The sequence below is a fragment of the Strongylocentrotus purpuratus genome, unplaced genomic scaffold (genome assembly GCF_000002235.5).
Source record: "Strongylocentrotus purpuratus isolate Spur 01 unplaced genomic scaffold, Spur_5.0 spur5_contig_864, whole genome shotgun sequence".
In the NCBI taxonomy this organism is placed as follows: domain Eukaryota; kingdom Metazoa; phylum Echinodermata; class Echinoidea; order Camarodonta; family Strongylocentrotidae; genus Strongylocentrotus; species Strongylocentrotus purpuratus.
This window is the reverse complement of record NW_022145573.1, coordinates 164,295-184,998: the sequence shown is the minus strand read 5'-3', so window position 1 is coordinate 184,998 and position 20,704 is coordinate 164,295. Positions and strand designations below refer to the sequence as shown.

Sequence of the window (20,704 nt, the reverse complement as noted above, 5' to 3'; positions counted from 1 at the left end):
ACCACTGCCTTCACGATGGTAGAAATAGGATTCATGTTAATACAAAAAGCTGTTCCGATCCTTTGACATGCGACCGCAAAGGCAGACACTATATGCGACAATAGGAAATGCAGGTAAAATGAGCACTTATCAAAGGAAGCGAGGGTAACTTTTCGTATTTGAAAGGAGCACGTATTAGAAAGATAGAGGGGCTCGTGTCAAAATAAAAGGGCAGTTATAAAACGTGAAAAGGGGCAGTTATTAGAAAGGGGAAAGATGCACTGTCTGATTATAAAGGAAAGGGGGCAGTTGTCAAAGTAAAAGGGGGCATTTAGAGACTTGGTAGGCATTTATTAGGAAAAGGAGCACTTGTCGGAAGGGAAAAGGGCAATTATTAGAAATGGAAAGGGGCACGCCGTCTTAAAGTAAAAGGGGCACCTATCAGAGATCAAAAGGGGGCACTTCGCGCACCCGAAAAGGTGAAAGGGGGTACGTATTAGAAAGGAAAAGGGGCACTTATCTGAAATAAAAGCCATTTTCTATACGTAAAAGTGGGCAATTTTTAGATATTTGAAAAAGCATGGAGTACTGTTTCCCCCCACAAAAAAGACATTTTAAGCCCTTACGTTTTGAGGAAAGTTTCTAAAATAGTATTATCTTTCAAATGCCGGTGTAATTTAGCCTTTCCATTTTGGGGGGCTTGCAAATGGGACGTAGTACGTTTAAGACAAGAAAAAAAGTTGACACCTATCAAAATGAGCAAGGGAACTTGCTATTTTGTAATATTTAGCAACGGAAGACTGCGCAAGAGACACTTAAACCCATTAATGATCAGAAACTTTCCTGTTGGGCACCCATGACCTTTTATTTCCCATCACTGTGCCAGATGGAAAACGCTCGCAACTGTTTTTAAAAAAAAGGAATTACTTCAAAGTGGCAGGGTTGTCATCATGCTTTTATGCATCATACTTACAACTATTGTGCGTTCTTTTTTTAAGATATATTGTGTATTCACTTTAAAAAGTAGCATGGCTGCTATTAGGGTGGCCGAGCCTTCCAAGTAATGATGATTCCTACCAGATTCCGATTTACATACGAGCCGTATTGTTGTACCTGGCAGAAAATGGAAGACTTTTTCCGCGACTATTATACATCACGATCCATTGACTAAACTGTAAATCTGAGATTCGCATAGACGTAGTAATTTCAAATAGTTTCAAATATTCTTAACTTTCGTCATTCTGTTTATCTTATTATTCTGCTTTTATTAAGATGATAAAAAATAAGGATATTTGAATTTCCCTTTAATGATCATAATTATGGCAGTGTTCCAGTATTTCAAGTGTTTCAAACTATTTTAACCTATATAGCAACAAAAACATAACAGAACGAAAACAAAATCCTTAGACGCGTATTATCATAACTTTTTTGCAGAAGAAGAAAACAGAAATCCCATTTCCATACTATGTCGAAACTGGTTTTCCATACTAAATCATACTGAGAGAGAGAGAGAGAGAGAGAGAGAGAGAGAGAGAGAGGGGAGATATAGAGAGAGAGTGAGAGAGAGAGAGAGAGAGAGAGAGATAGAGAGAGATAGAGAAGGGGAGGGAGAGAAGGGGAGGGGAGAGACAGAAAGGCAGATAGAAAGAGAGAGAGAGAGAAAGAGAGGGGGATGCAGGGGCGGTTGCGGGGGGGGGGGGGGGGGAGATTGAGTGATTATGTAATGAAAAGTCAGGATGAGAATTGTGCGTTTTAAGGCCCACTGTACTACTTGAAGCTACTTGCTCCCTCTATAGAAAACAATGCCTAATTGGTGACCATTGGTCCCCATGATCCTCTTTTTCTTATGTTAATATTGAGAGCTGAGTTGCTGAGATAGCCACCTGTCAGTGACCTTCCTGTGTGGTCTAATAGCTCCGACCCTAACTAGTACAGATGGGCTTTAAAACTCAGAACTATATAGGCACAACGTTGTCATTTTGTCTCATTTAATTTCAAAGACCACGTTTACAAATTATTTTGTCAGAGGAATAATCACAATATTTTGAGTTGCCTCAATTCATCATCATCACCAATAACATCATTCAGCAACAAAAGAACAATATTATAACAAAATAATGTATTATTTTCTCAAATAATTTCTTAAAGGAAATCGGAATCTTTGCCTCAGATATTAAAGATAAACTTGAGTTCTGGTAATGCGATTGCATTGTGAAAGAAAAGGTGTGGAATGGATCAGAAAAGTTCATCATATAGCATGTAAGTAATGGTGTGTAATGCAAGGTTCTGGAGTCATCAAAATCATCATAAATTTGGCAGAGTCTTGGTAAAGTAACAATCACTTACACAGAAAGATGTATATGGGACAACACACATGGTATCGGGGCTAGTACTACCCTGATTTCCTTATCTTTCTATGCTCAATACTCAGCCAGTATACATTTTCTTCCAAGATTGTTTGGCACATGACATTTATTTGTAATCTTGAACATTCAGTGTAAGTTTCGTTAGATTCTGTAAGAATTAATTTCTTTTTTTACCAGAACTCACTATCTTTAAACAAAAATCCTGGATTCAGCTCATGCTGCAATCATGATTATAAACCTTTAGGTCGGTCAGGGATCCCGTGACTTTTACTAGCCGATCGCCTGTCTGATTATCAAGATATTTATGATCAGAAATCTAAATTTCAAAAACCTTTTTCCAATACGTTTCTATAACACTACAGCCTATTGGGGGAAATGAGTATGGTAAAACAGTACACTCAAAGATCTTTACTTTTTGAAGCACTTCCTATATTGTATTGTATTTATTAAACTTCATTTTGATATTTCATTTATTGATAATTCTGAAGCGCAATTTGTTTAGGGCTTCAATATTAACCATATCACAGACACTGCTGCCACGTAGGGCCATGCATCTCATGATCTCAGATTAAATATTGTTTAATAAACGATGCCTTTAAGCAAATCCAAAATTAATGTTCACTGCTTGGTAGGACCTAGTTCTTTACCGAATTATTACATACACAATGAAACATCTAACTCAATTTTAAATAAAGGAATTTACAATTAAACGATCAATTTTAATGAGAAAAAATGTGGAAATGTAGTCACAAGTTGTGCCTGCACTGTCGACAATACGGACGAAAAAGCCTGGACTTGTGCTTAATATGAACCTAGGCTTGCAAATAAATTTATAAATCATTTAATCATTAAAGTAAACATAAAAATCATTTAAACATTAATGTCAATTAAATCATTTTCCAGTAACTTTGATATTTATAGAGAAGAATAGAAAATGAATCATCAACCATTTCTGAATTTTGAATGTGTAATGAGTTCGAATAAATTCAACAGAACAACAACAACATAAACAGATAGTTTTAAAAATATGAAAAAAGTATAATATCAATGGCCTGTACGGGGGGGGGGGCTGAATAATGTTTTGTATCGCAGTAGGGCGATGCGGTCGTGCTACCGACGCGGCGTGGGGTCCAGGGGTAGGCACCCGGCCATCAGCCTTTTGGTTGGTGGTTATTTTTACCTGACTGCTAAGAAAGCATAAAGTAAAGTGCTTGTAAGTAAGCGAGCAGACATCCGACGGCTTTAGTTCCTCTCCGAGGGACCTGGTAATGAGGATTAATGCCTTACCAAAGGGCACTAGCGCACGACTTGGCTTCGAACCAGGGTCACCGGATTATACGAGAACACTGCTCTACCGACTGAGCTATCGCGCCTCCTTTTAATTGTCAGCGTTTGTCGGACTCATGTGCTTTTATCATTATGATGTCTCACATTAGAGACATCGACAAAATGGCTGGTTCGTTCTTTGGTGAAATATGGTCTTCCAAAGGAAAACCTTTTTACTTTTTTGGTCGTTTTTATTCGCCCCTTACTTGAATATGCTAGTCCTGTTTGGATTGGAGGACTCACTTGAGACAAAACGAGAGATTGGGGAGGATATACAAAATAGAGTGCGGATAATTCGTCCCTATTTTCACGAAGTGACGGTAGTGAATGAAAATCGCATTCACTTTGTGTGCGGATTTTCCTCACTACCGTCACTTCGTGAAAACAGTGACGAATTTTTCGTCAGTAGGGATTATAATGACTATAAAAATGCACTTGATCAATCTCAGCTCCGCTCATGAAAGGTAATATAGAATTTTGGTCTGGGGTCATAGATTTTGTTCAAATGAACATATTGGAAGCATATGCGATCCGACAAGATTTAGAGATCGTTGTCGCGATTGAAATCGAGTCTAAAGTTATGAAATTGTAAATAATTAATTCTTTATGTTGTATAGCTCCCAAGGTCAAAATATTAATTGAGCTATAAAACAATGTCTCTTGACTAAAAATCGACCGATTAGCTATTCCCGTTTGAAAATTATATATGACAACTACATGTTCTGAGATTTTCATGGTCGCAGCTACCATTGTACGGCCGTAGACGCTATTGAAATTTATCAAAATTTACAGGGAGCACCGGTAAATTTTGATATTCAATTTTTGTCGAAAGCAGAAGTGTTTCAGGAGCTAAATTTCTAGTGCTTATAGTGCATCCTCAAGGCATCCAAATATATTAAAATTGTAAAGAATCACTATCCACCCATTTTTCAAAATTTCCCCAAAAGTTTGAATTATCTTTAAGACAAAAGACGCAAAGATTTATGTGTAACGTTTAAAAAAAACATTTTTTCACTCACTGATCAATTTAAACAATTTCTCCCACATAAACAATGTACTAGAACACTTAATGATTCAAAGAAAATTCCGAATTCGAAATGTAAAACAGGTCGCAAATAGTCATATTCAGTCAGTCATTCATTCATTCATACCAAATTCGATTCGCCTGTATAATAAAAGTTAATATGCTCGTGTTTATATTCATCCTAATAATTTATCATTTTAATGTTATGATTCGTGTGCATCCTTTTAATGATTTAGTACATTGTACCAATATGTTTTAATGATATTTAATTGCTATTTGAACTTTTGAATTTGTATAATTATTTCAAATACCACTATACTCACAAATGCAATATTGAAATATGAAGAACTGATAAGATATCAATTCTCTTAGTCAATATGTTAGCATATAGTTATGTTTATACATTTTATTTTTGAAATTATGTTCAACTGTTTTACAATGGTTTATGGTATATATAGGCAGTAGCAACATGACAATCAAACAAAAATAACTAAATGTTCCGTAGTTTTTAAAAAGTATTTATTTTCATTTTGTGTAATTCATGTGCAATTCAGTTGTAGAACTGTCATTCATGAACGCTGCAATGAAATATTATTTATCTATTTATCTTTCTAAGTACTCTGATAGATTTGATCGCAAATGTGCATATGGATATAACAACAAAATTCGGGCAGGCTGTTTTATCTTGGGGATATTACCACTTTTATATTTATTTTATTTTGACTTTACACGCCTGCCCCAAAAAGATATGCAGATTTGTAGGATCTAGGCCCACTGTACGATTTACATAACAGTGATATGACCAAGAGGTATGACAATAACAATTATAATGACAATTCATTCTACACCGGCACGTACCGTATATTATCACGCCCATAAGGCGCAGTGCGCGCATTGCCTAAATCTTTGTTACGTCACAATTAAATGCGCCGAAGTACACATGCGCACACATACCATGTCAACGCAATTTCACAACAAAATCATTGGCACATTATAGCGATTCCTACACACATTCGAGGCAGCAAGTCAAGTATCTAGCTGAAAAAGAAAATCTTCTACAAGACATAATAGGAAACAAATTTCAGTATGGGCGGAAAGAAAGGAAAACCAAAGAAAAAATTGCCTCCACTTAAAGGAAGAAAACCCCGCCCCGCTATTCCACGTCCAGAGCCTCGACGTGAGATAACTGAGGATGAAATGGACGTGTATAACAGCAATATACAATTACTGATACATCGGGATTGTAAGGGCACTTTTATTACTTTATTATTATAACCCTGGTTTAACACATTCGTAAATATCTTAGCTTGTGCATTTGATTTGTCTTTATATGATGCTGGGAAGTGGGATGAATAATTATGATGTTTTTGTTTGATGGTGGTACTATTTTATTCAATAGATAGCGAATTGGGAGGATGGGGGGGGGGGGGGGTGTTGCATACACTCTCGCCCCGAAGAAATTGATATTCTTTTAATTCGGCGAGGGGTGGGTCATATGTATCCCCGGTAAAGCTGTATTACCCTTCTTTCTATGACAGTCCGTTCGTTGCATATTAAACACTTAATAAGGGCTCTACTAAAAACGAGATGACCATTGGCTAAAACTAATTTTTACTTTTTGTTTGTTAACAAACCAAAAAAAAACTGGGTTAACACTGCGTAATACGAAAGTTGGTATGTGTCCGACTTATCTCAGAACTTCGTCAGACCCAACTTGTTTGATTTCTCCTGAATTTGTAGTAAAAAGTGATCGCGATTTGCCAAATATTTAAGAATTATTCATATTGTGTATAAGAGTGCCCCGAAATTAGTTTGACACATGACTGCCCCCATGTCAGCATTTTTTTTTTTCAGAGGGGTAGAGCGAGAGAGAGAGAGAGAGAGAGAGAAAGAGAAAGAGAAAGAGCGAAAACTGCATATAATGTAGGCAGAGAGAAGGAGAGAGAGAGAGAGAAAAAAAAAAGAGATATAGATAGAGAAAGAGAAAAAGATGGATGGAGAGAGAGAGAGAGAGAGAGAGATAAAGCTGTATATAGACAGAAAGAGAGAAAGAGAAGACAAAATTATGCATAAATTAAATGCTTTATGTGCACAGAGAGAGAGAGAAAGAGGGCAGAATTTACTGTTAATCACTGTTAGAGGGTGTCATACATCGACTCCTTCAAAGAAAACCATAGATATCTTCGTGGTTTGAGAATTTTTTCAGGAATTTTTGCATGTCAGAGGGTTAGCACAGTAAAAGAAATATAGTAAGTAACATTTTATACAAAAATTAAGCAATTTTTCATCAACCTTCAACAATGTTACCAAGTCGCTTTAAGCATTTAAATTTCTACCATAAATGGGTGCATAAAACACAATTTACTCACATGGGTCTGCTTATCGAACAAACCATAAATACTAATGATGATGACAAGAAAAATAATCATGTGGATCATTAATATACAGTGCGTCTCAGAAAAAACGAAACCGAGAATTGTCGATGTTTTATCATAACTTATTTACATTTATAATTAATAAATGACACATGTCTGGAAAGCTTAGATCCTCTTCTTTCATTTGATGCCATTTATATGATGCACATTTCACACATGAGTGATTAGAATAAATTTAAAGAGAGGAAACCAAAAAGTCATTTGGCGGACAGTATCTGAATTTCAAAGAGAAAATCACATTTCTAGAAAGTTGAGTTTCTGCCCTTTCATATGACACCTCAATCAGAACGAATCAGCTAGGAATAAAAAGGTTCTGTTTGTTTAAAGTAGTGCTTGCATTTCCTTATTTTTTTAAACGGATTCGTTTTCACTGGCTGTCTGCCGTAGCAACAAACGGAATTAACTAAAGACTTAACTCCGTTTCGTTGACAATCAGCCGTAGACGAATAATGCATGGCTGATTGTCAGCTTTATTTTTGTTAAGCGTTCGGACACAAAACACCCAACATAATTTTGTTAAGTCAATTACAAATGGGAAAGGGTATAACACAGCTGATCGTAAAGGCTTACAAAAATGAAATATATTATGACATAACAAAGGCATTACGTAATCTGAACAAGATTTCCGAAGGCAACCAAATAGGCTAGTGAACCTTTCCTATATAATTTGATTTCTTGAAAGTTTTTCTGATCTTGTTTACACGGAACAAAATGTTTATTACTATTATCTCGTTTCCTCAACCCTTCAAGATGGGGAGCTACTCGAAGAAGAATATGAGATGGTGCATCCACGGAAAGAGCGTGAAGCTCCACTGCCACCTGTGCCGTCAGCACCAATCGTCTCACAGAACAACGCCCCCATGACCCCTGAAACCGTGGCGCCTCAAGCAAGCGCTACCACTACTACCTCCACCTTCGTCACCACCACGCCCTTGCAGCAACCGCCTCTTGGACCACGCCCACCCACCGGCCCCAAGAAGAATAATATGCGCAATCGTGGACGTCCAGTAGACTGGAAACGAAACTCTGGCATGGTAGGTTCAAGGTTTTAAAATTAATATCAAAGTCAAAATAAAGATCAAGTTATATCCATACAAAACATGAAAAATGCAACAAACCGCAAACGGAAAAAAAAATGAACAATGAAGATAACTTTATAACACAGGACAACGTAATATTAAAGTAACATCAAATGAATTATAATTATAGTATGTATACACAAGTTGTTCTTATATGTAAAGATACAGTTTATTAAAACTTTACAAGCATGCAGAGAATCTATCGTGGATAACAAGGTCAATCCCCATTCTTATGATGTGACCTTTTAGGCAGTTGCCTCTTTTTTTTAGAATGGATTCTTATTATGCATGGTTTACTCGAAACCTAGCGGTCCATAATAGTAATAACCCAAGCAGGATACCACTCATGTACATTAACGAGAATGGAAGGAAGAGGCTGACTCTTAGCGTTCCATATATAAAAAGCCCACCCGAAACCACTTGCTTGGACAAGGTCTAAAACTTGTCTAAACTTAGTCCGCTTAATCATTATTTTTGTGAAGGTGGATATCAGTCCGGAGAAACCGGAACATCAAAAACGCCCTTCAACATCAAAACCAGACGGCAACAGCAGACACACCACCAACAAGGTCCATAGAACAACTCAAAAGAGCGCCAGGCAACGTCTGAAAACAAAACCTTCAGGTATGACAATGTCATTGAGAATAAGTGACGGATAGGATGCTAACTATATTAAAGGGAAAAACACACACACAAAAGACTTGGGGAGGGGGGGGGGGAAGAAAAGAAAGATGAAGAAGAAAAAAAAGAGCACAGAAAAAAAAAATGAAATAGGCAACACGTTTAAAAATTATTTTAAATAACTAAAATTTCCATACAAAATGCAAATCAATTTTCATTAAACTTATATCGAAGTTTGGTGTCGTGGTAGAAATATCATTATTGCCAATTTGAAGAAGAAAATATGATTTATTTTAACCCTCAGCAAAAAAAAAACATCCCTTGATATTTAATGGATATGTATACTAGATTTTAATGATTAACCATCCTTTCGATTTGCAGACGCACAGACAGTCCAGCAGTCTCGTGCGATGAAGTCTCACCCTCCTGCACAGCCCAAACATGATCGTCTTCTCTTCAAGCGTCCTCAAATCAGCAACACCGAAATGATCTATCCCACCATCGATCACGGTAAGATCATGGACCAACAGGATGACCAATCTGTCGAGGAGGAGACCTACGACTACATGCATGGCGAAGAGATCTTCATCTTCGACATGGATCTTGGTGAGGATGACGACGCCATGAATGATGGCAAGAAGCCTGCCAAAGCCACTTGCGAGGCTTCCCGCGCACCAAGCAGTGAGCAGAACAACGCCCCCATGACCCCTGAAACCGTGGCGCCTCAAGCAAGCGCTACCACTACTGCCTCCACCTTCGTCACCACCACGCCCTTGCAGCAACCGCCTCTTGGACCACGCCCACCCACCGGCCCCAAGAAGAATAATATACGCAATCGTGGACGTCCAGTAGACTGGAAACGAAACTCTGGCATGGTAGGTTCAAGGTTTTAAAATAAATATCAAAGTCAAAATAAAGATCAAGTTATATCCATACAAAACATGGAAAATGCAACAAACCGCAAACGGAAAAAAATGTACAATAAAGATAACTTTATAACACAGGACAACTAAATATTAAAATAACTTCAAATGAATTATAATTATAGTATGTATAGACAAGTTGTTCTTATTTGTAAAGATACAGTTTATTAAAACTTTACAAGCATGCAGAGAATCTGTCGGGGATAATAAGATCAATCCCCATTCTTATGATGTGACTTTTTAAGCAGTTGCCTCTTTTTTTAGAATGGATTCTTATTATGCATGGTTTACTCGAAACCTAGCGGTCCATAATAGTAATACCCCAAGCAGGATAACACTCATGTACATTAACGAGAATGGAAGGAAGAGGCTGACTCTTAGCGTTCCATATATAAAAAGCCCACCCGAAACCACTTGCTTGGACAAGGTCTAAAACTTGTCTAAACTTAGTCCGCTTAATCATTATTTTTGTGAAGGTGGATATCAGTCCGGAGAAACCGGAACTGATTTCCTTTGATGTGCCTCCAGTTCTGGCACCACGCCCTCCAGTTCAGGCACCACGCCCTCCGGTACTGGCATCACGCCCTCCAACATCAAAACCAGACGGCAACCGCAAACACGCCAATCTGGCACCACGCAATCCAACATCAAAACCAGACGGCAACCGCAGACACGCCAATCTGGCACCACGCCCTCCAACATCAAAACCAGATGGCAACCGCAAACACGCCAATCTGGCAGCACGCCCTCCAACATCAAAACCAGACGGCAACCGCAGACACGCCAATCTGGCACCACGCCCTCCAACATCAAAACCAGACGGCAACCGCAAACACGCCAATCTGGCACCACGCCATCCAACATCAAAACCAGACGGCAACCGCAGAAACGCCAATCCGGCACCTCGCCCTCCAACATCAAAACCAGACGGCAACAGCAAACACACCACCAACAAGTTCCATAGAACAACTCAAAAGAGCGCCAGGCAACGTCAGAAAACAAAACCTTCAGGTATGACAATGTCATTGAGAATAAGTGACGGAAAGGATACTAACTATATTAAAGGGAAAAACACACACACAAAAGACTTGGGGAGGGGGGAAGAAAAGAAAGATGAAGAAGAAAAAAAAAGAGCACAGAAAAAAAGATTATGAAATAGGCAGCACGTTGAAAAATTATTTTAAATAAATCAAATTTCCATACAAAATGCATATCATTTTTCATTAAACTTATATCGAAGTTTGGTGTCGTGGTAGAAATATCATTATTGCCAATTTGAAGAAGAAAATATGATTGATTTTAACCTTCTGCAAAAAAAAAACATCCCCTGATATGTAATGGATAGATACTATATTTTAATGATTAACCATCCTTTCGATTTGCAGACGCACAGACAGTCCAGCAGTCTCGTGCGATGAAGTCTCACCCTCCTGCACAGCCCAAACATGATCGTCTTCTCTTCAAGCGTCCTCAAATCAGCAACACCGAAATGATCTATCCCACCACCGATCACGGTACGATCATGGGCCGTCAGGATGACCAATCTGTCCAGGAGGAGACCTACGACTACATGCATGGCGAAGAGATCTTCATCTTCGACATGGACCTTGGTGAGGATGACGACGCCATGAATGACGGCAAGAAGCCTGCACAAGTCACCGTCGATGCTTCCCGCGCACCAAGCAATGAGAAGCCTACAAAGGTCACCTTCTAGGCTTCCCGCACATCAAGCAGTGATGACCCGGAAGAGATTCCCGAAGAGCTAAGTGCTTAATGATTTTCCCGATCACATTTTTTGGTTTCATTTGGGTCATTAGGGTTTACTAGTTTCACAATTTTTGGTTTCATTGTTCAAAATTCTGAAGTTGGATCCTATTTTTTTAATTTCTTTTTTGGGGGTAATGTTTGATTTAAAAAAAAAATCAAATACAAAATCTCGGCCATGCCAAATTTATAATTTTGAAACAATTTAAGTTGAGATTGATCTACCTAACCACTTCCCACATCACCGTCATTGAGTATGCTTGCGCATTAAGTATACTTCACTAATTCTATCCGTCTTTGATGTTCAGTCAAGGCTATGATTCCATATCAGAGCTACCAGTGCAATATTTTAGAAACATAATCCATCCCTCTTTGATTTTTGGAGAAAATATTCAGAATTCTGATGGTTGTTAGCTTATTTCCCAAAAATACAAGCAACAACCTCACTTTAGTTTTCTAATGAAAGAAACATTTCAACCTTTATTAGTTTTGAGCTGATTCTCAACAATATTACTACTATTAGTTCTATTAGCTTTCAGCTTATCAAAAACAAATACCTATATGACAAAATCAATCTCTATTTAGTTTTACAAACAAATATTCGGACCTCTATTAGTATAGAGCTCATTTTCTGCAAATATAATCGAAGTTATAAAAAGCTTATAACTACGGGCTTCACCTTTATCATCTCAAGGCGATGTAAGTCCATACAACTTGAACTATTCCGGATGTTAAGATAAGTGTCAACATACTATCACATACGACACCTGCCAGTCATTTCTAAGTGGACACGTCATGTTTCCGTGTTTGTCTCTGTTTCTTGTTTTGTATGTTCGTTCATGTTTATGTCCGTCTTTGTTTCTTGTTTTGTTTGTTCTTGTTTTTGTCTGATTTTCTGATTGTGTGTGTTTTTGTATTTGCCTGTCTCTGCTTCATGTTTCGTATGTTCTTGTTTTCTGTCTGTCTCTGTCTTTAAGCTGAGCCATTCGGGTGGAGGCCTACTGGTTTCACATCTTTTGGTTTCATTGTTCAAAATTTTTAAACCTGGATCGTTAAGATAAATTCCATGTCTAACTTTGAGAATATATAGACATATTACTATATTTTTAAACAATAATGTTAACAAACACTTTACGATTTAAGAAGACAAAAAGAAACCCCTTCCAAAGTGAAATTTACATGAAGAGCTACACAGCAAGCGCGACCCATTATAAAAGGGTCAGGCAACAATGTAGCAGAAGAACGATGTCAACGTGACAACGGACGAAACCTTATGAAATTAGCAGAAGTTAAATAATTTATCAGAAATATAACCCTTTCGAGGTAGCGGAAATAATTTGGAGTGCCTTGGCCTTTAGCATGTAAAACAAGGGACAATCGCTCGAGGCGGAGGCAGCTCTTTAGAGGGAGCGGAGCTCTTTTGTTGCGGGAGAGAATCTCTTTAGGAAGTTTAGCGAAATGTAATGCGTAAGACCGCGGCTTTCACGGATTGCCGAAGAACACATCTGACCAATCAACGCACATCTTTCACCTATCTATGACTTCTTAAAATTCTGTCATTCCTCTTAATACCTGCACGCCTCTTGTTGAGAGCCTTACCCCTCTTAAGAGATTCCCTCCCCCTGAAGAGCTTCCTTCATTTCAGGTAGCAAAGCGAAATGTGGTGCACAAATCCGTGGCTATTCAACCTAACACCGTAGCTGGCACAATAATAATAACTTTTTATCTATCCGGGACCTAGCTAGTCCAGGCAAGCATGCACCAGAGTCCGAATTAGGATTCTGATACATACCTGCTTGGACTAGCTAGGTCCCGGATTGATGGGAAATGATGTTATTTTGCCAGATACGGTGTTAGATTGCATAGCCACGAGTTAACGCACCACATTTCGCTTTGCTACCTGAAATGAAGGAAGCTCTTCAGAGTGAGGGAATCTGTTACAGGGAGCCATCTCTTTAGAGGAATGGAATCTCTTAAGAGGGCTGGGATATCTTTAGAGGGGTGCGGCTCTTAACAAGAGGCGTGCAGGTATTAAGAGGAATAGAAAGTAGACGTAGAAGGCGAGGGCAGCTCTTTTGGAAGAGAGCAACGCTTTGTGGAGTAGACAGCTCTTTATTGGTAAGGGAAACACCAAGTTCTAAGAAGGAGAACAGCTCCTATTAAGATTGGGAGAGCAGCTCTTGAGAGGCAGGCAAGCTCTTAACAAGGAGCACCGCCCTTCTGAGGGAGGGCAGCTCTGGAGCAGGAATGTAGTTCTTTAGGAAGAATGTTGCTCATAATAGGATCGTGGCCTACTCTCGAGGGAATAGAGAGAGGGCAGCTCTTTTAGGTAGAATACAGCTCATAGGAAATGCAACTCTTATAAGAGGGAGGAAAGCTCCATAACGTGAGCTCTCTCTTTTAGGAATATCAGCTGTAGGGAGTGACAGTAGCTCTTGAGAAGAGTTCGGGGAGGGGACTTCCCTTTAGAGAGAGAACACCTTTCAAGGGGGAAGGGGTCCCTTTAGAGGGCGACCACCCTTGTCCCTCCTGGGGAGGGGGGGGGGTTCTCTTTAGAGGAAGACCATCCTTCATGTGTGTGTGTGGGGGGGGGCTTCTTTAGTAGGAGACCACCATTCGGGGATGGGGCTTCCCTTTAGTGGGGAAACACCCTTATTAGGGTGAGGGGCTTCCCTTTAGAGGGGACCACACTTCGGGGGGGGGGGGGGGTTCCATTTAAAGGGAAAAAGGAAGTAGAGGGTTAGTATAGCAAAGAGGCTCGGGGGAATGAACACATAGATAGGGAACAGGTTGCACATTTTGATTCACCTAATTGAGAGTTGGGCCCAGAATGGGGGAGGAACGGGTGGACTCAGAGGTCACTGGTATTTGCACCCATCTCTCCTGCCACAGAACTGTTTCAGTGTCTCTCGGTTTCTCCCAGATCACGTCAGGGGTGTCTCCTGTAGATGGAGGAGATGGGCGATAGTGACCTGGTAAGGGGTTGCGTGTACGTGGTGGCAAAGTGAGTGATGGTCACTGGGTGATCTAGGCCTCGACGTCTGGCAGTGTGAACGGTGCCTCTTGGTGCACGTGATGGGGTCTCTCCTTGCCTCTTGTACATGAACGTGCCCTCTGCGGTATGGTCTGTGGTGGACATCTGGTGTGCTCTGGGAAAGAGGAGGTGCTTTTCTGTGGCAGCGATGTCGAGTGGAGGGTATGTTATGTTTGGGGATGTGCTGCGGAAGTGAGTCTTTAGAATAGAATGGTGTTTTTTAACCTTTGTAAGGAAGGGCACTGGCGGTTTTCAAGTTGTTGACACGTTAAAGGCTAAGTATTCTCTTTAGCTCGCATTTAATCCTGTGCACTTCGTTCTGTCTTTCTGTTTCTTTTCTGTGCTTCTCATCTTAGCTTTATTTCACTACACTAATTTTCATCTTTTCCTAACTTTTCCCAACTTCTCTCATTAATGACTATTTTTCTCTCCCCGTATATTTTTCTTTCCAGATTCGACAAAGATCTGTCCAAAAGTATTGGAGCATACACTCGACAATTCTTTTCTAAAACTGCATCTCTTGTTTAACATTCTATTCAAATTGTAGATTGTATCGAGCATTACTCTTCATTCTTACATTAAAATGAATGAAAAAGTCTAATGAACGTATCCCTTCGACAGAAAGATACAAGATGTTTAAGCCACTCAAAGGCCTAAATTATCTTATGTTGTTTTCATCAAATGGGCAGTTAATAATTTAGTTAAATTATAAACTCGTCCTTTTATCCGATTTAATTAAGATTTGTAGTTTTCACTGCATAGTAGCTCGCCAGAGTATCATGGTTATACTATGTGAAAATAAAATCTTACAATATTCATGGAGGATATATTGATAGGAGACGCTACATCCATCGGTATGCAGGCAAGATATTCTGCTGCCACCAGCCACTGAGAACAGACGCCCCAGGCCCCAAGTATCTTCGGTAATACCAAATGACACCTGATTCACAGAGGAACATTAGTGACGGATAATCTTCAGAGGAGATGGGGTTTCGTTTAAGACAATATTCGTAAAGGATTTCTTGGTAGGAGTCGAGGCTTATTTTCTTTAAGAACGAAAAGCCAACAACCAGATGGTTCGTGAATATGTATCCCATCACCCCCCTCCCTCATGTAACGTCGACAGAAATGTGGATCATGGTATAGTATCTATCTGATTGGACTAAGTGAACACAGCACACTGAATGGAACCCATAAGATGAAGCAAACGTGAGCTTGATCAACGATGAGAAGATATCACTGTTCGAACAACACACTTTGATCACCCACAAGATGGCAGGTTTGACACAATTATGGGGGTTGCAAGATGGAGTACCTGCTCATCACAGAATCATCTGGCACAGTGGCAGAGAGATAATGATGGATGCAAGATGGAACAGCCGAGAAAGAACTGCCAAAGCAGTCAACCCTTACGAGCTAATGGACAACCATCCATCCACCCTGATGAGCTGAAGGACAACCATTGTTTCTTCAATTTCCATATAATTTTCTGGCCCCCAAGAAAGAACATTCATAATCGTTCTCATGCTATACGTATTTAAAAAAGAATGTTGTATTTTTTTTTATATTGAGATTTGGAAAGTAAATGCCACACTTACAGCGTAATTTCAATGCTCCAGCGAAAGGATCTGAGGGATGCAAGATGGAGAAAATGCCAAGCGGTGAGTCATTGGCAGAAATACCTTCAGGAACGTGTTCCACCACAAATGCCATGCATCATCCCATCGAATGGCCGCAAAGATCAATCCCCGGACAGATTGTAAGCTGTAACATTAAGGGATATCTGAAGAGTAAGATCAATCCCCGGACCTGACAGATTGTAAGCTGTAACATGAAGGGATATCTGAAGAGTAAGATCAATCCCCGGACCTGACAGATTGTAAGCTTTAACATGAAGGGCTATCTGAAGAGTAAGATCAATCCCCGGACCTGACAGATTGTAAGCTGTAACATGAAGGGCTATCTGAAAACCTGAAGATCACCATACCTACTTCACGCGTCATTTAAGATCTATATGAAAGAATCATCTTAAGAGGTTGCGGAATCGGAAGGAGAACTTTTAGATGAATAATTTCTGCCCTATATTTAGCTGATAGACGATTTTAGTACATTTAAAACAAATGATCTAATAAAAGGATACGGTGGGGAAAAGATGGAGGTCCTCCTCACCGCAGAATCATCCTGGAAGAGGCTTGAAGGAGCTGTTCCATCACAGAGGTGTTTTAATGCATCATCCATCAAGTGAGCGTCAAGATCACCAGACCTGATTCATGTGATATTTCTCATCGTGATATTTTGAGATTAAGGTCTTCACCACTTCTCTTGGTTGCAGTCAAGACCTTCATGACAGACTCACCTCTGAGGTTGAGGTATTGCAAGTGAAAGGGGAGTGATCCATCCTGCAAAGAGTGCTAGCCATGAGAACAATGATGCAGACATCTACGATGATATTAATAATGATAATAATAATAGTAATAATAATGATCATAATACTCGTAATAATGATAACAATAATAATAATACTACTTATAAACGATGATATAAAAAAAAATGATAATAATAAAAACAATGATACTGATAAAAATAATTATAATTAAAGTGATAATAATGATAATAATGATATTAAAACAATAATGATGATAAGAATGATTTCGGTGATAAATAAATTATCATAATATTAATAATAATATCAGTTTCCTTTTATTGCGCTATGCCATTAACTGACCAAACTAGTTTATAGTGTCACCGCCTCACTCTTCTTTACCTGCTTTGTTCATACATGCAAATTGAGCAAAAGTATCACTTTTCTGCTATGGGATTATAAAACATGACTTAAACGAATACTTGCTAAATCACGAATGCTCTAACTTATTGTAATATAAAAGAAAAATTGTATACATGTGTTTTCGATTTTTGTTTGTGACATTTCATTAATAAAATCTATGGGGAACCATAATATGATACATACCACTGTTTCATGAAATTATGGTAGATTTTCTTTTTTAATTTCTCATCTTTCGTCTCAGTTTGATGAAATTTTCACTGTTTTCTCTGTTTCAACTTTCTCAATTTATTCAATTCAACTTGCAAATGGGTCGTACTTTCCCTTGAACACCCTTCTGGCTCCAAACGGACAATAAGATACAAGAGCGTTATTCAATTGGCCTTTGTGGTCAAGAAAGGTGGACATATGGAACAGCATGGATCTCCGTCTTCTGAAACCAAGCACATCTGACCAATCTACTGTCACAGAATGCAAGATCATCTTCGTATAACGCGCATTTTACATAATTTCGTTGTTAAAGCTCTTTGATAAGAACTGCCCATTCGATGGAATCACAAAAGGTTTACAATAAATCATTTTAGTCCGTCTTGTGTCCAATTTTTGAACTTTTCATTTAAAGAAAAAACTTGTTCAGACTTTGTCATTCCTTAAATGCGAGATGCAAGATTGCATTCATGAATAAAAATATTTTTATTAAGACGTGCAAAAGAAAAGGATTGTCGATGAACTGCAAATGACATGAAATGATAACGGGGCAGGATGCATGGGGCACAAGCAATGTGGGTACGATGTGACACCCAAATAGTCATGTGAATTTTAGATTTACTTTTAATCAGGAGGTTGTCTTACGTCGAAAGCGAATTCTCTTTTTACCATTGATTGGTATTTTATGTATATCGGGTTATCAATATGAACAAAGAGCTCTTCTTATTTTGGGTAAAGAAAGTGTTTTCTATCCTGCCCCGTTTGTGCTTTCCAGGAGCGTCCGTAGAAAATGTAGTCAATTTTATTAAAGGGAGAGGGGTGGGAGGGGGGGGGGTAGTAGTCTGCTCATTGAATGCTAAGGTATCATTTCAATGCACATTATCGTAGCCTGGCTGGCAGAAGGGCGTTAGATCGAATTTCAGCTAAAAAATAAAGCGTTAAGCAGAAGGGCGTTAGCACTAAATCGCCTCAAACTTTTATAAAACTGATTTATTTCCGAAAAAAAATTGTGGCCGTGTTCTTCTATAACATTTCTATCTGTTTTTTAAGTTTAAAACCAATTTTCGGGACGGAAAGCAGTTTAAATATTAAACAAATCTTTAAATGCGAATAATTCGAAAAGTACTTTTCGAGTCGCTAGCGCGCTGATGCCCTTCTGTCAGCCGGCCGACGGTTCTGCATAGGTACCCTGATCAGAAACTCGGATCTTCATCGGATTTTCATTACTCTCTGTACAACCACTACTTCGAGGGAAAAGGATTACGTGCAAGTTTAGGAAACTTTGTTCTTTGATTTTTTACCTACTGAATTACTTCTTGTACCTTTCATTACATTGTGTCTAACCCCATGTTCTAAAGGAAAGCTTCTTCGGGACTATCCGCAAGCATCACACACTCTGCACCAGTCATCACCGACACAGAATCTCACCTTTTCCTTTTCAGAGTACATCTAGTGTTCATTGCAGCCCTTACTTGCAGAGGACATGTTCATATGCAGGAGACGGGGAAAGACCACATCACATGTATCAAGGGGTACCGTACACACTGTCAGACGGAGAGGTCTCGATCATCCAGTTACCATCACTCATTCTGTCGCCATTTTCACGTAGCTCTTTATCTTGTCACTAAGCTCATCTCCCCCATCTACAGGAGTCATTTTTGACTTGATCTGGATGGAACTTGGAGGCAAGGAATCAATTCTGTGGTGTGTGAGATGGGTATCAGTGGTTTCTGTTTCCATCCATTCTTTCCTCACTCGAACCCAGCTTCCCGTTAGGTGTGGTCAAAATGTGCAGTCACCCCTAGTGTCCATTCCAGCTCTTAAGATTGAACTTATGGTCTAGTATATCCCGGTTGATAGGACCGCATTGAAGGATATCTTCAGTGATCTGAACAACCTGGCCTGAAGGGTTGGCGGAAGTGCTTACCCATCCTCCTCGTTGGAGTGGAGAGGGACAGTCCTTGGTCAAGACCAAAGACTGTCCCCCTCTACTCCAACGAGGAGGATGGGTAAGCGCTCAAGCCAACCCTTCAGGCCAGATTGTTCAGATCATCGAAGAAATCTTTCAATGTGGTCCTATCAACCGGGATGTGCCTGTCCATCAGTCCAACCTTAGGAGCTAGTGCATTCCAATAGTGGACAAACCATCAGTCCACCCTAAGCTTAGGAGTTAATGCATTCCCGTAGTGGACATACCATCGGTTCACCCTTGAGAGCTTGTGCATTCCAACAGTGGACAAACCATCGGTCCACCCTTAGCTTAGGAGTTAATGCATTCCCTTCGTGGACATATCATCAGTTCACCCTCAGATGTAATGCATTCCCAAAGTGGACATACCATCAGTTCAACCTTAGGAACTAGTGCATTTCCAAAGTGGACATACTATCAGTTCACCCTAAGGAGCTAGTGCATTCCCAAAGTGGACTTACCATCAGTCCACCCTTAGTTGCTAGTGCATTCCCAAAGTGGACATACCATCAGTTCACCCTTAGGAGCTAGTGCATTCCCAAAGTGGACTTACCATCAGTTCACCCTTAGGTGCTAGTGCATTCCCAAAGTGGACATACCATCAGTTCACCCTTAGGAGCAAGTGCATTCCCAAAGTGGACTTACCATCAGTCCACCCTTAGGTGCTAGTGCATTCCCAAAGTGGACATACCATCAGTTCACCCTTAGGATCTAGTGCATTCCCAAAGTGGACATACCATCAGTTCAACCTTAGGAGCTAGTGCATTCCCAAAGTGGACTTACCATCAGTTCACCCTTAAGAGTTAATGCATTCCCATAGTGGACATATCATCAGTTCACCCTCAGATGTAATGCATTCCAAAAGTGGACATACCATCAGTTCAACCTTAGGAACTAGTGCATTTCCAAAGTGGACATACTATCAGTTCACCCTAAGGAGCTAGTGCATTCCCAAAGTGGACTTACCATCAGTCCACCCTTAGTTGCTAGTGCATTCCCAAAGTGGACATACCATCAGTTCACCCTTAGGAGCTAGTGCATTCCCAAAGTGGACTTACCATCAGTTCACCCTTAGGTGCTAGTGCATTCCCAAAGTGGACATACCATCAGTTCACCCTTAGGAGCAAGTGCATTCCCAAAGTGGACTTACCATCAGTCCACCCTTAGGTGCTAGTGCATTCCCAAAGTGGACATA

The 20,704-nt window shown here is 39.6% G+C and overlaps 1 protein-coding gene across 1 annotated transcript; it reads left to right on the top strand.

Moving 5' to 3' along the window:
* The first annotated feature begins 7,909 nt into the window (after positions 1-7,909).
* On the top strand, positions 7,910-11,467 carry LOC105442481 (proteoglycan 4-like). Its single transcript, XM_030973016.1, has 5 exons — positions 7,910-8,164; positions 8,692-8,833; positions 9,212-9,705; positions 10,230-10,764; positions 11,139-11,467. The coding sequence occupies exons 1-5, from the start codon at positions 7,910-7,912 to the stop codon at positions 11,465-11,467; spliced, it is 1,755 nt and encodes a 584-aa protein (XP_030828876.1).
* Positions 11,468-20,704: the final 9,237 nt, after the last annotated feature.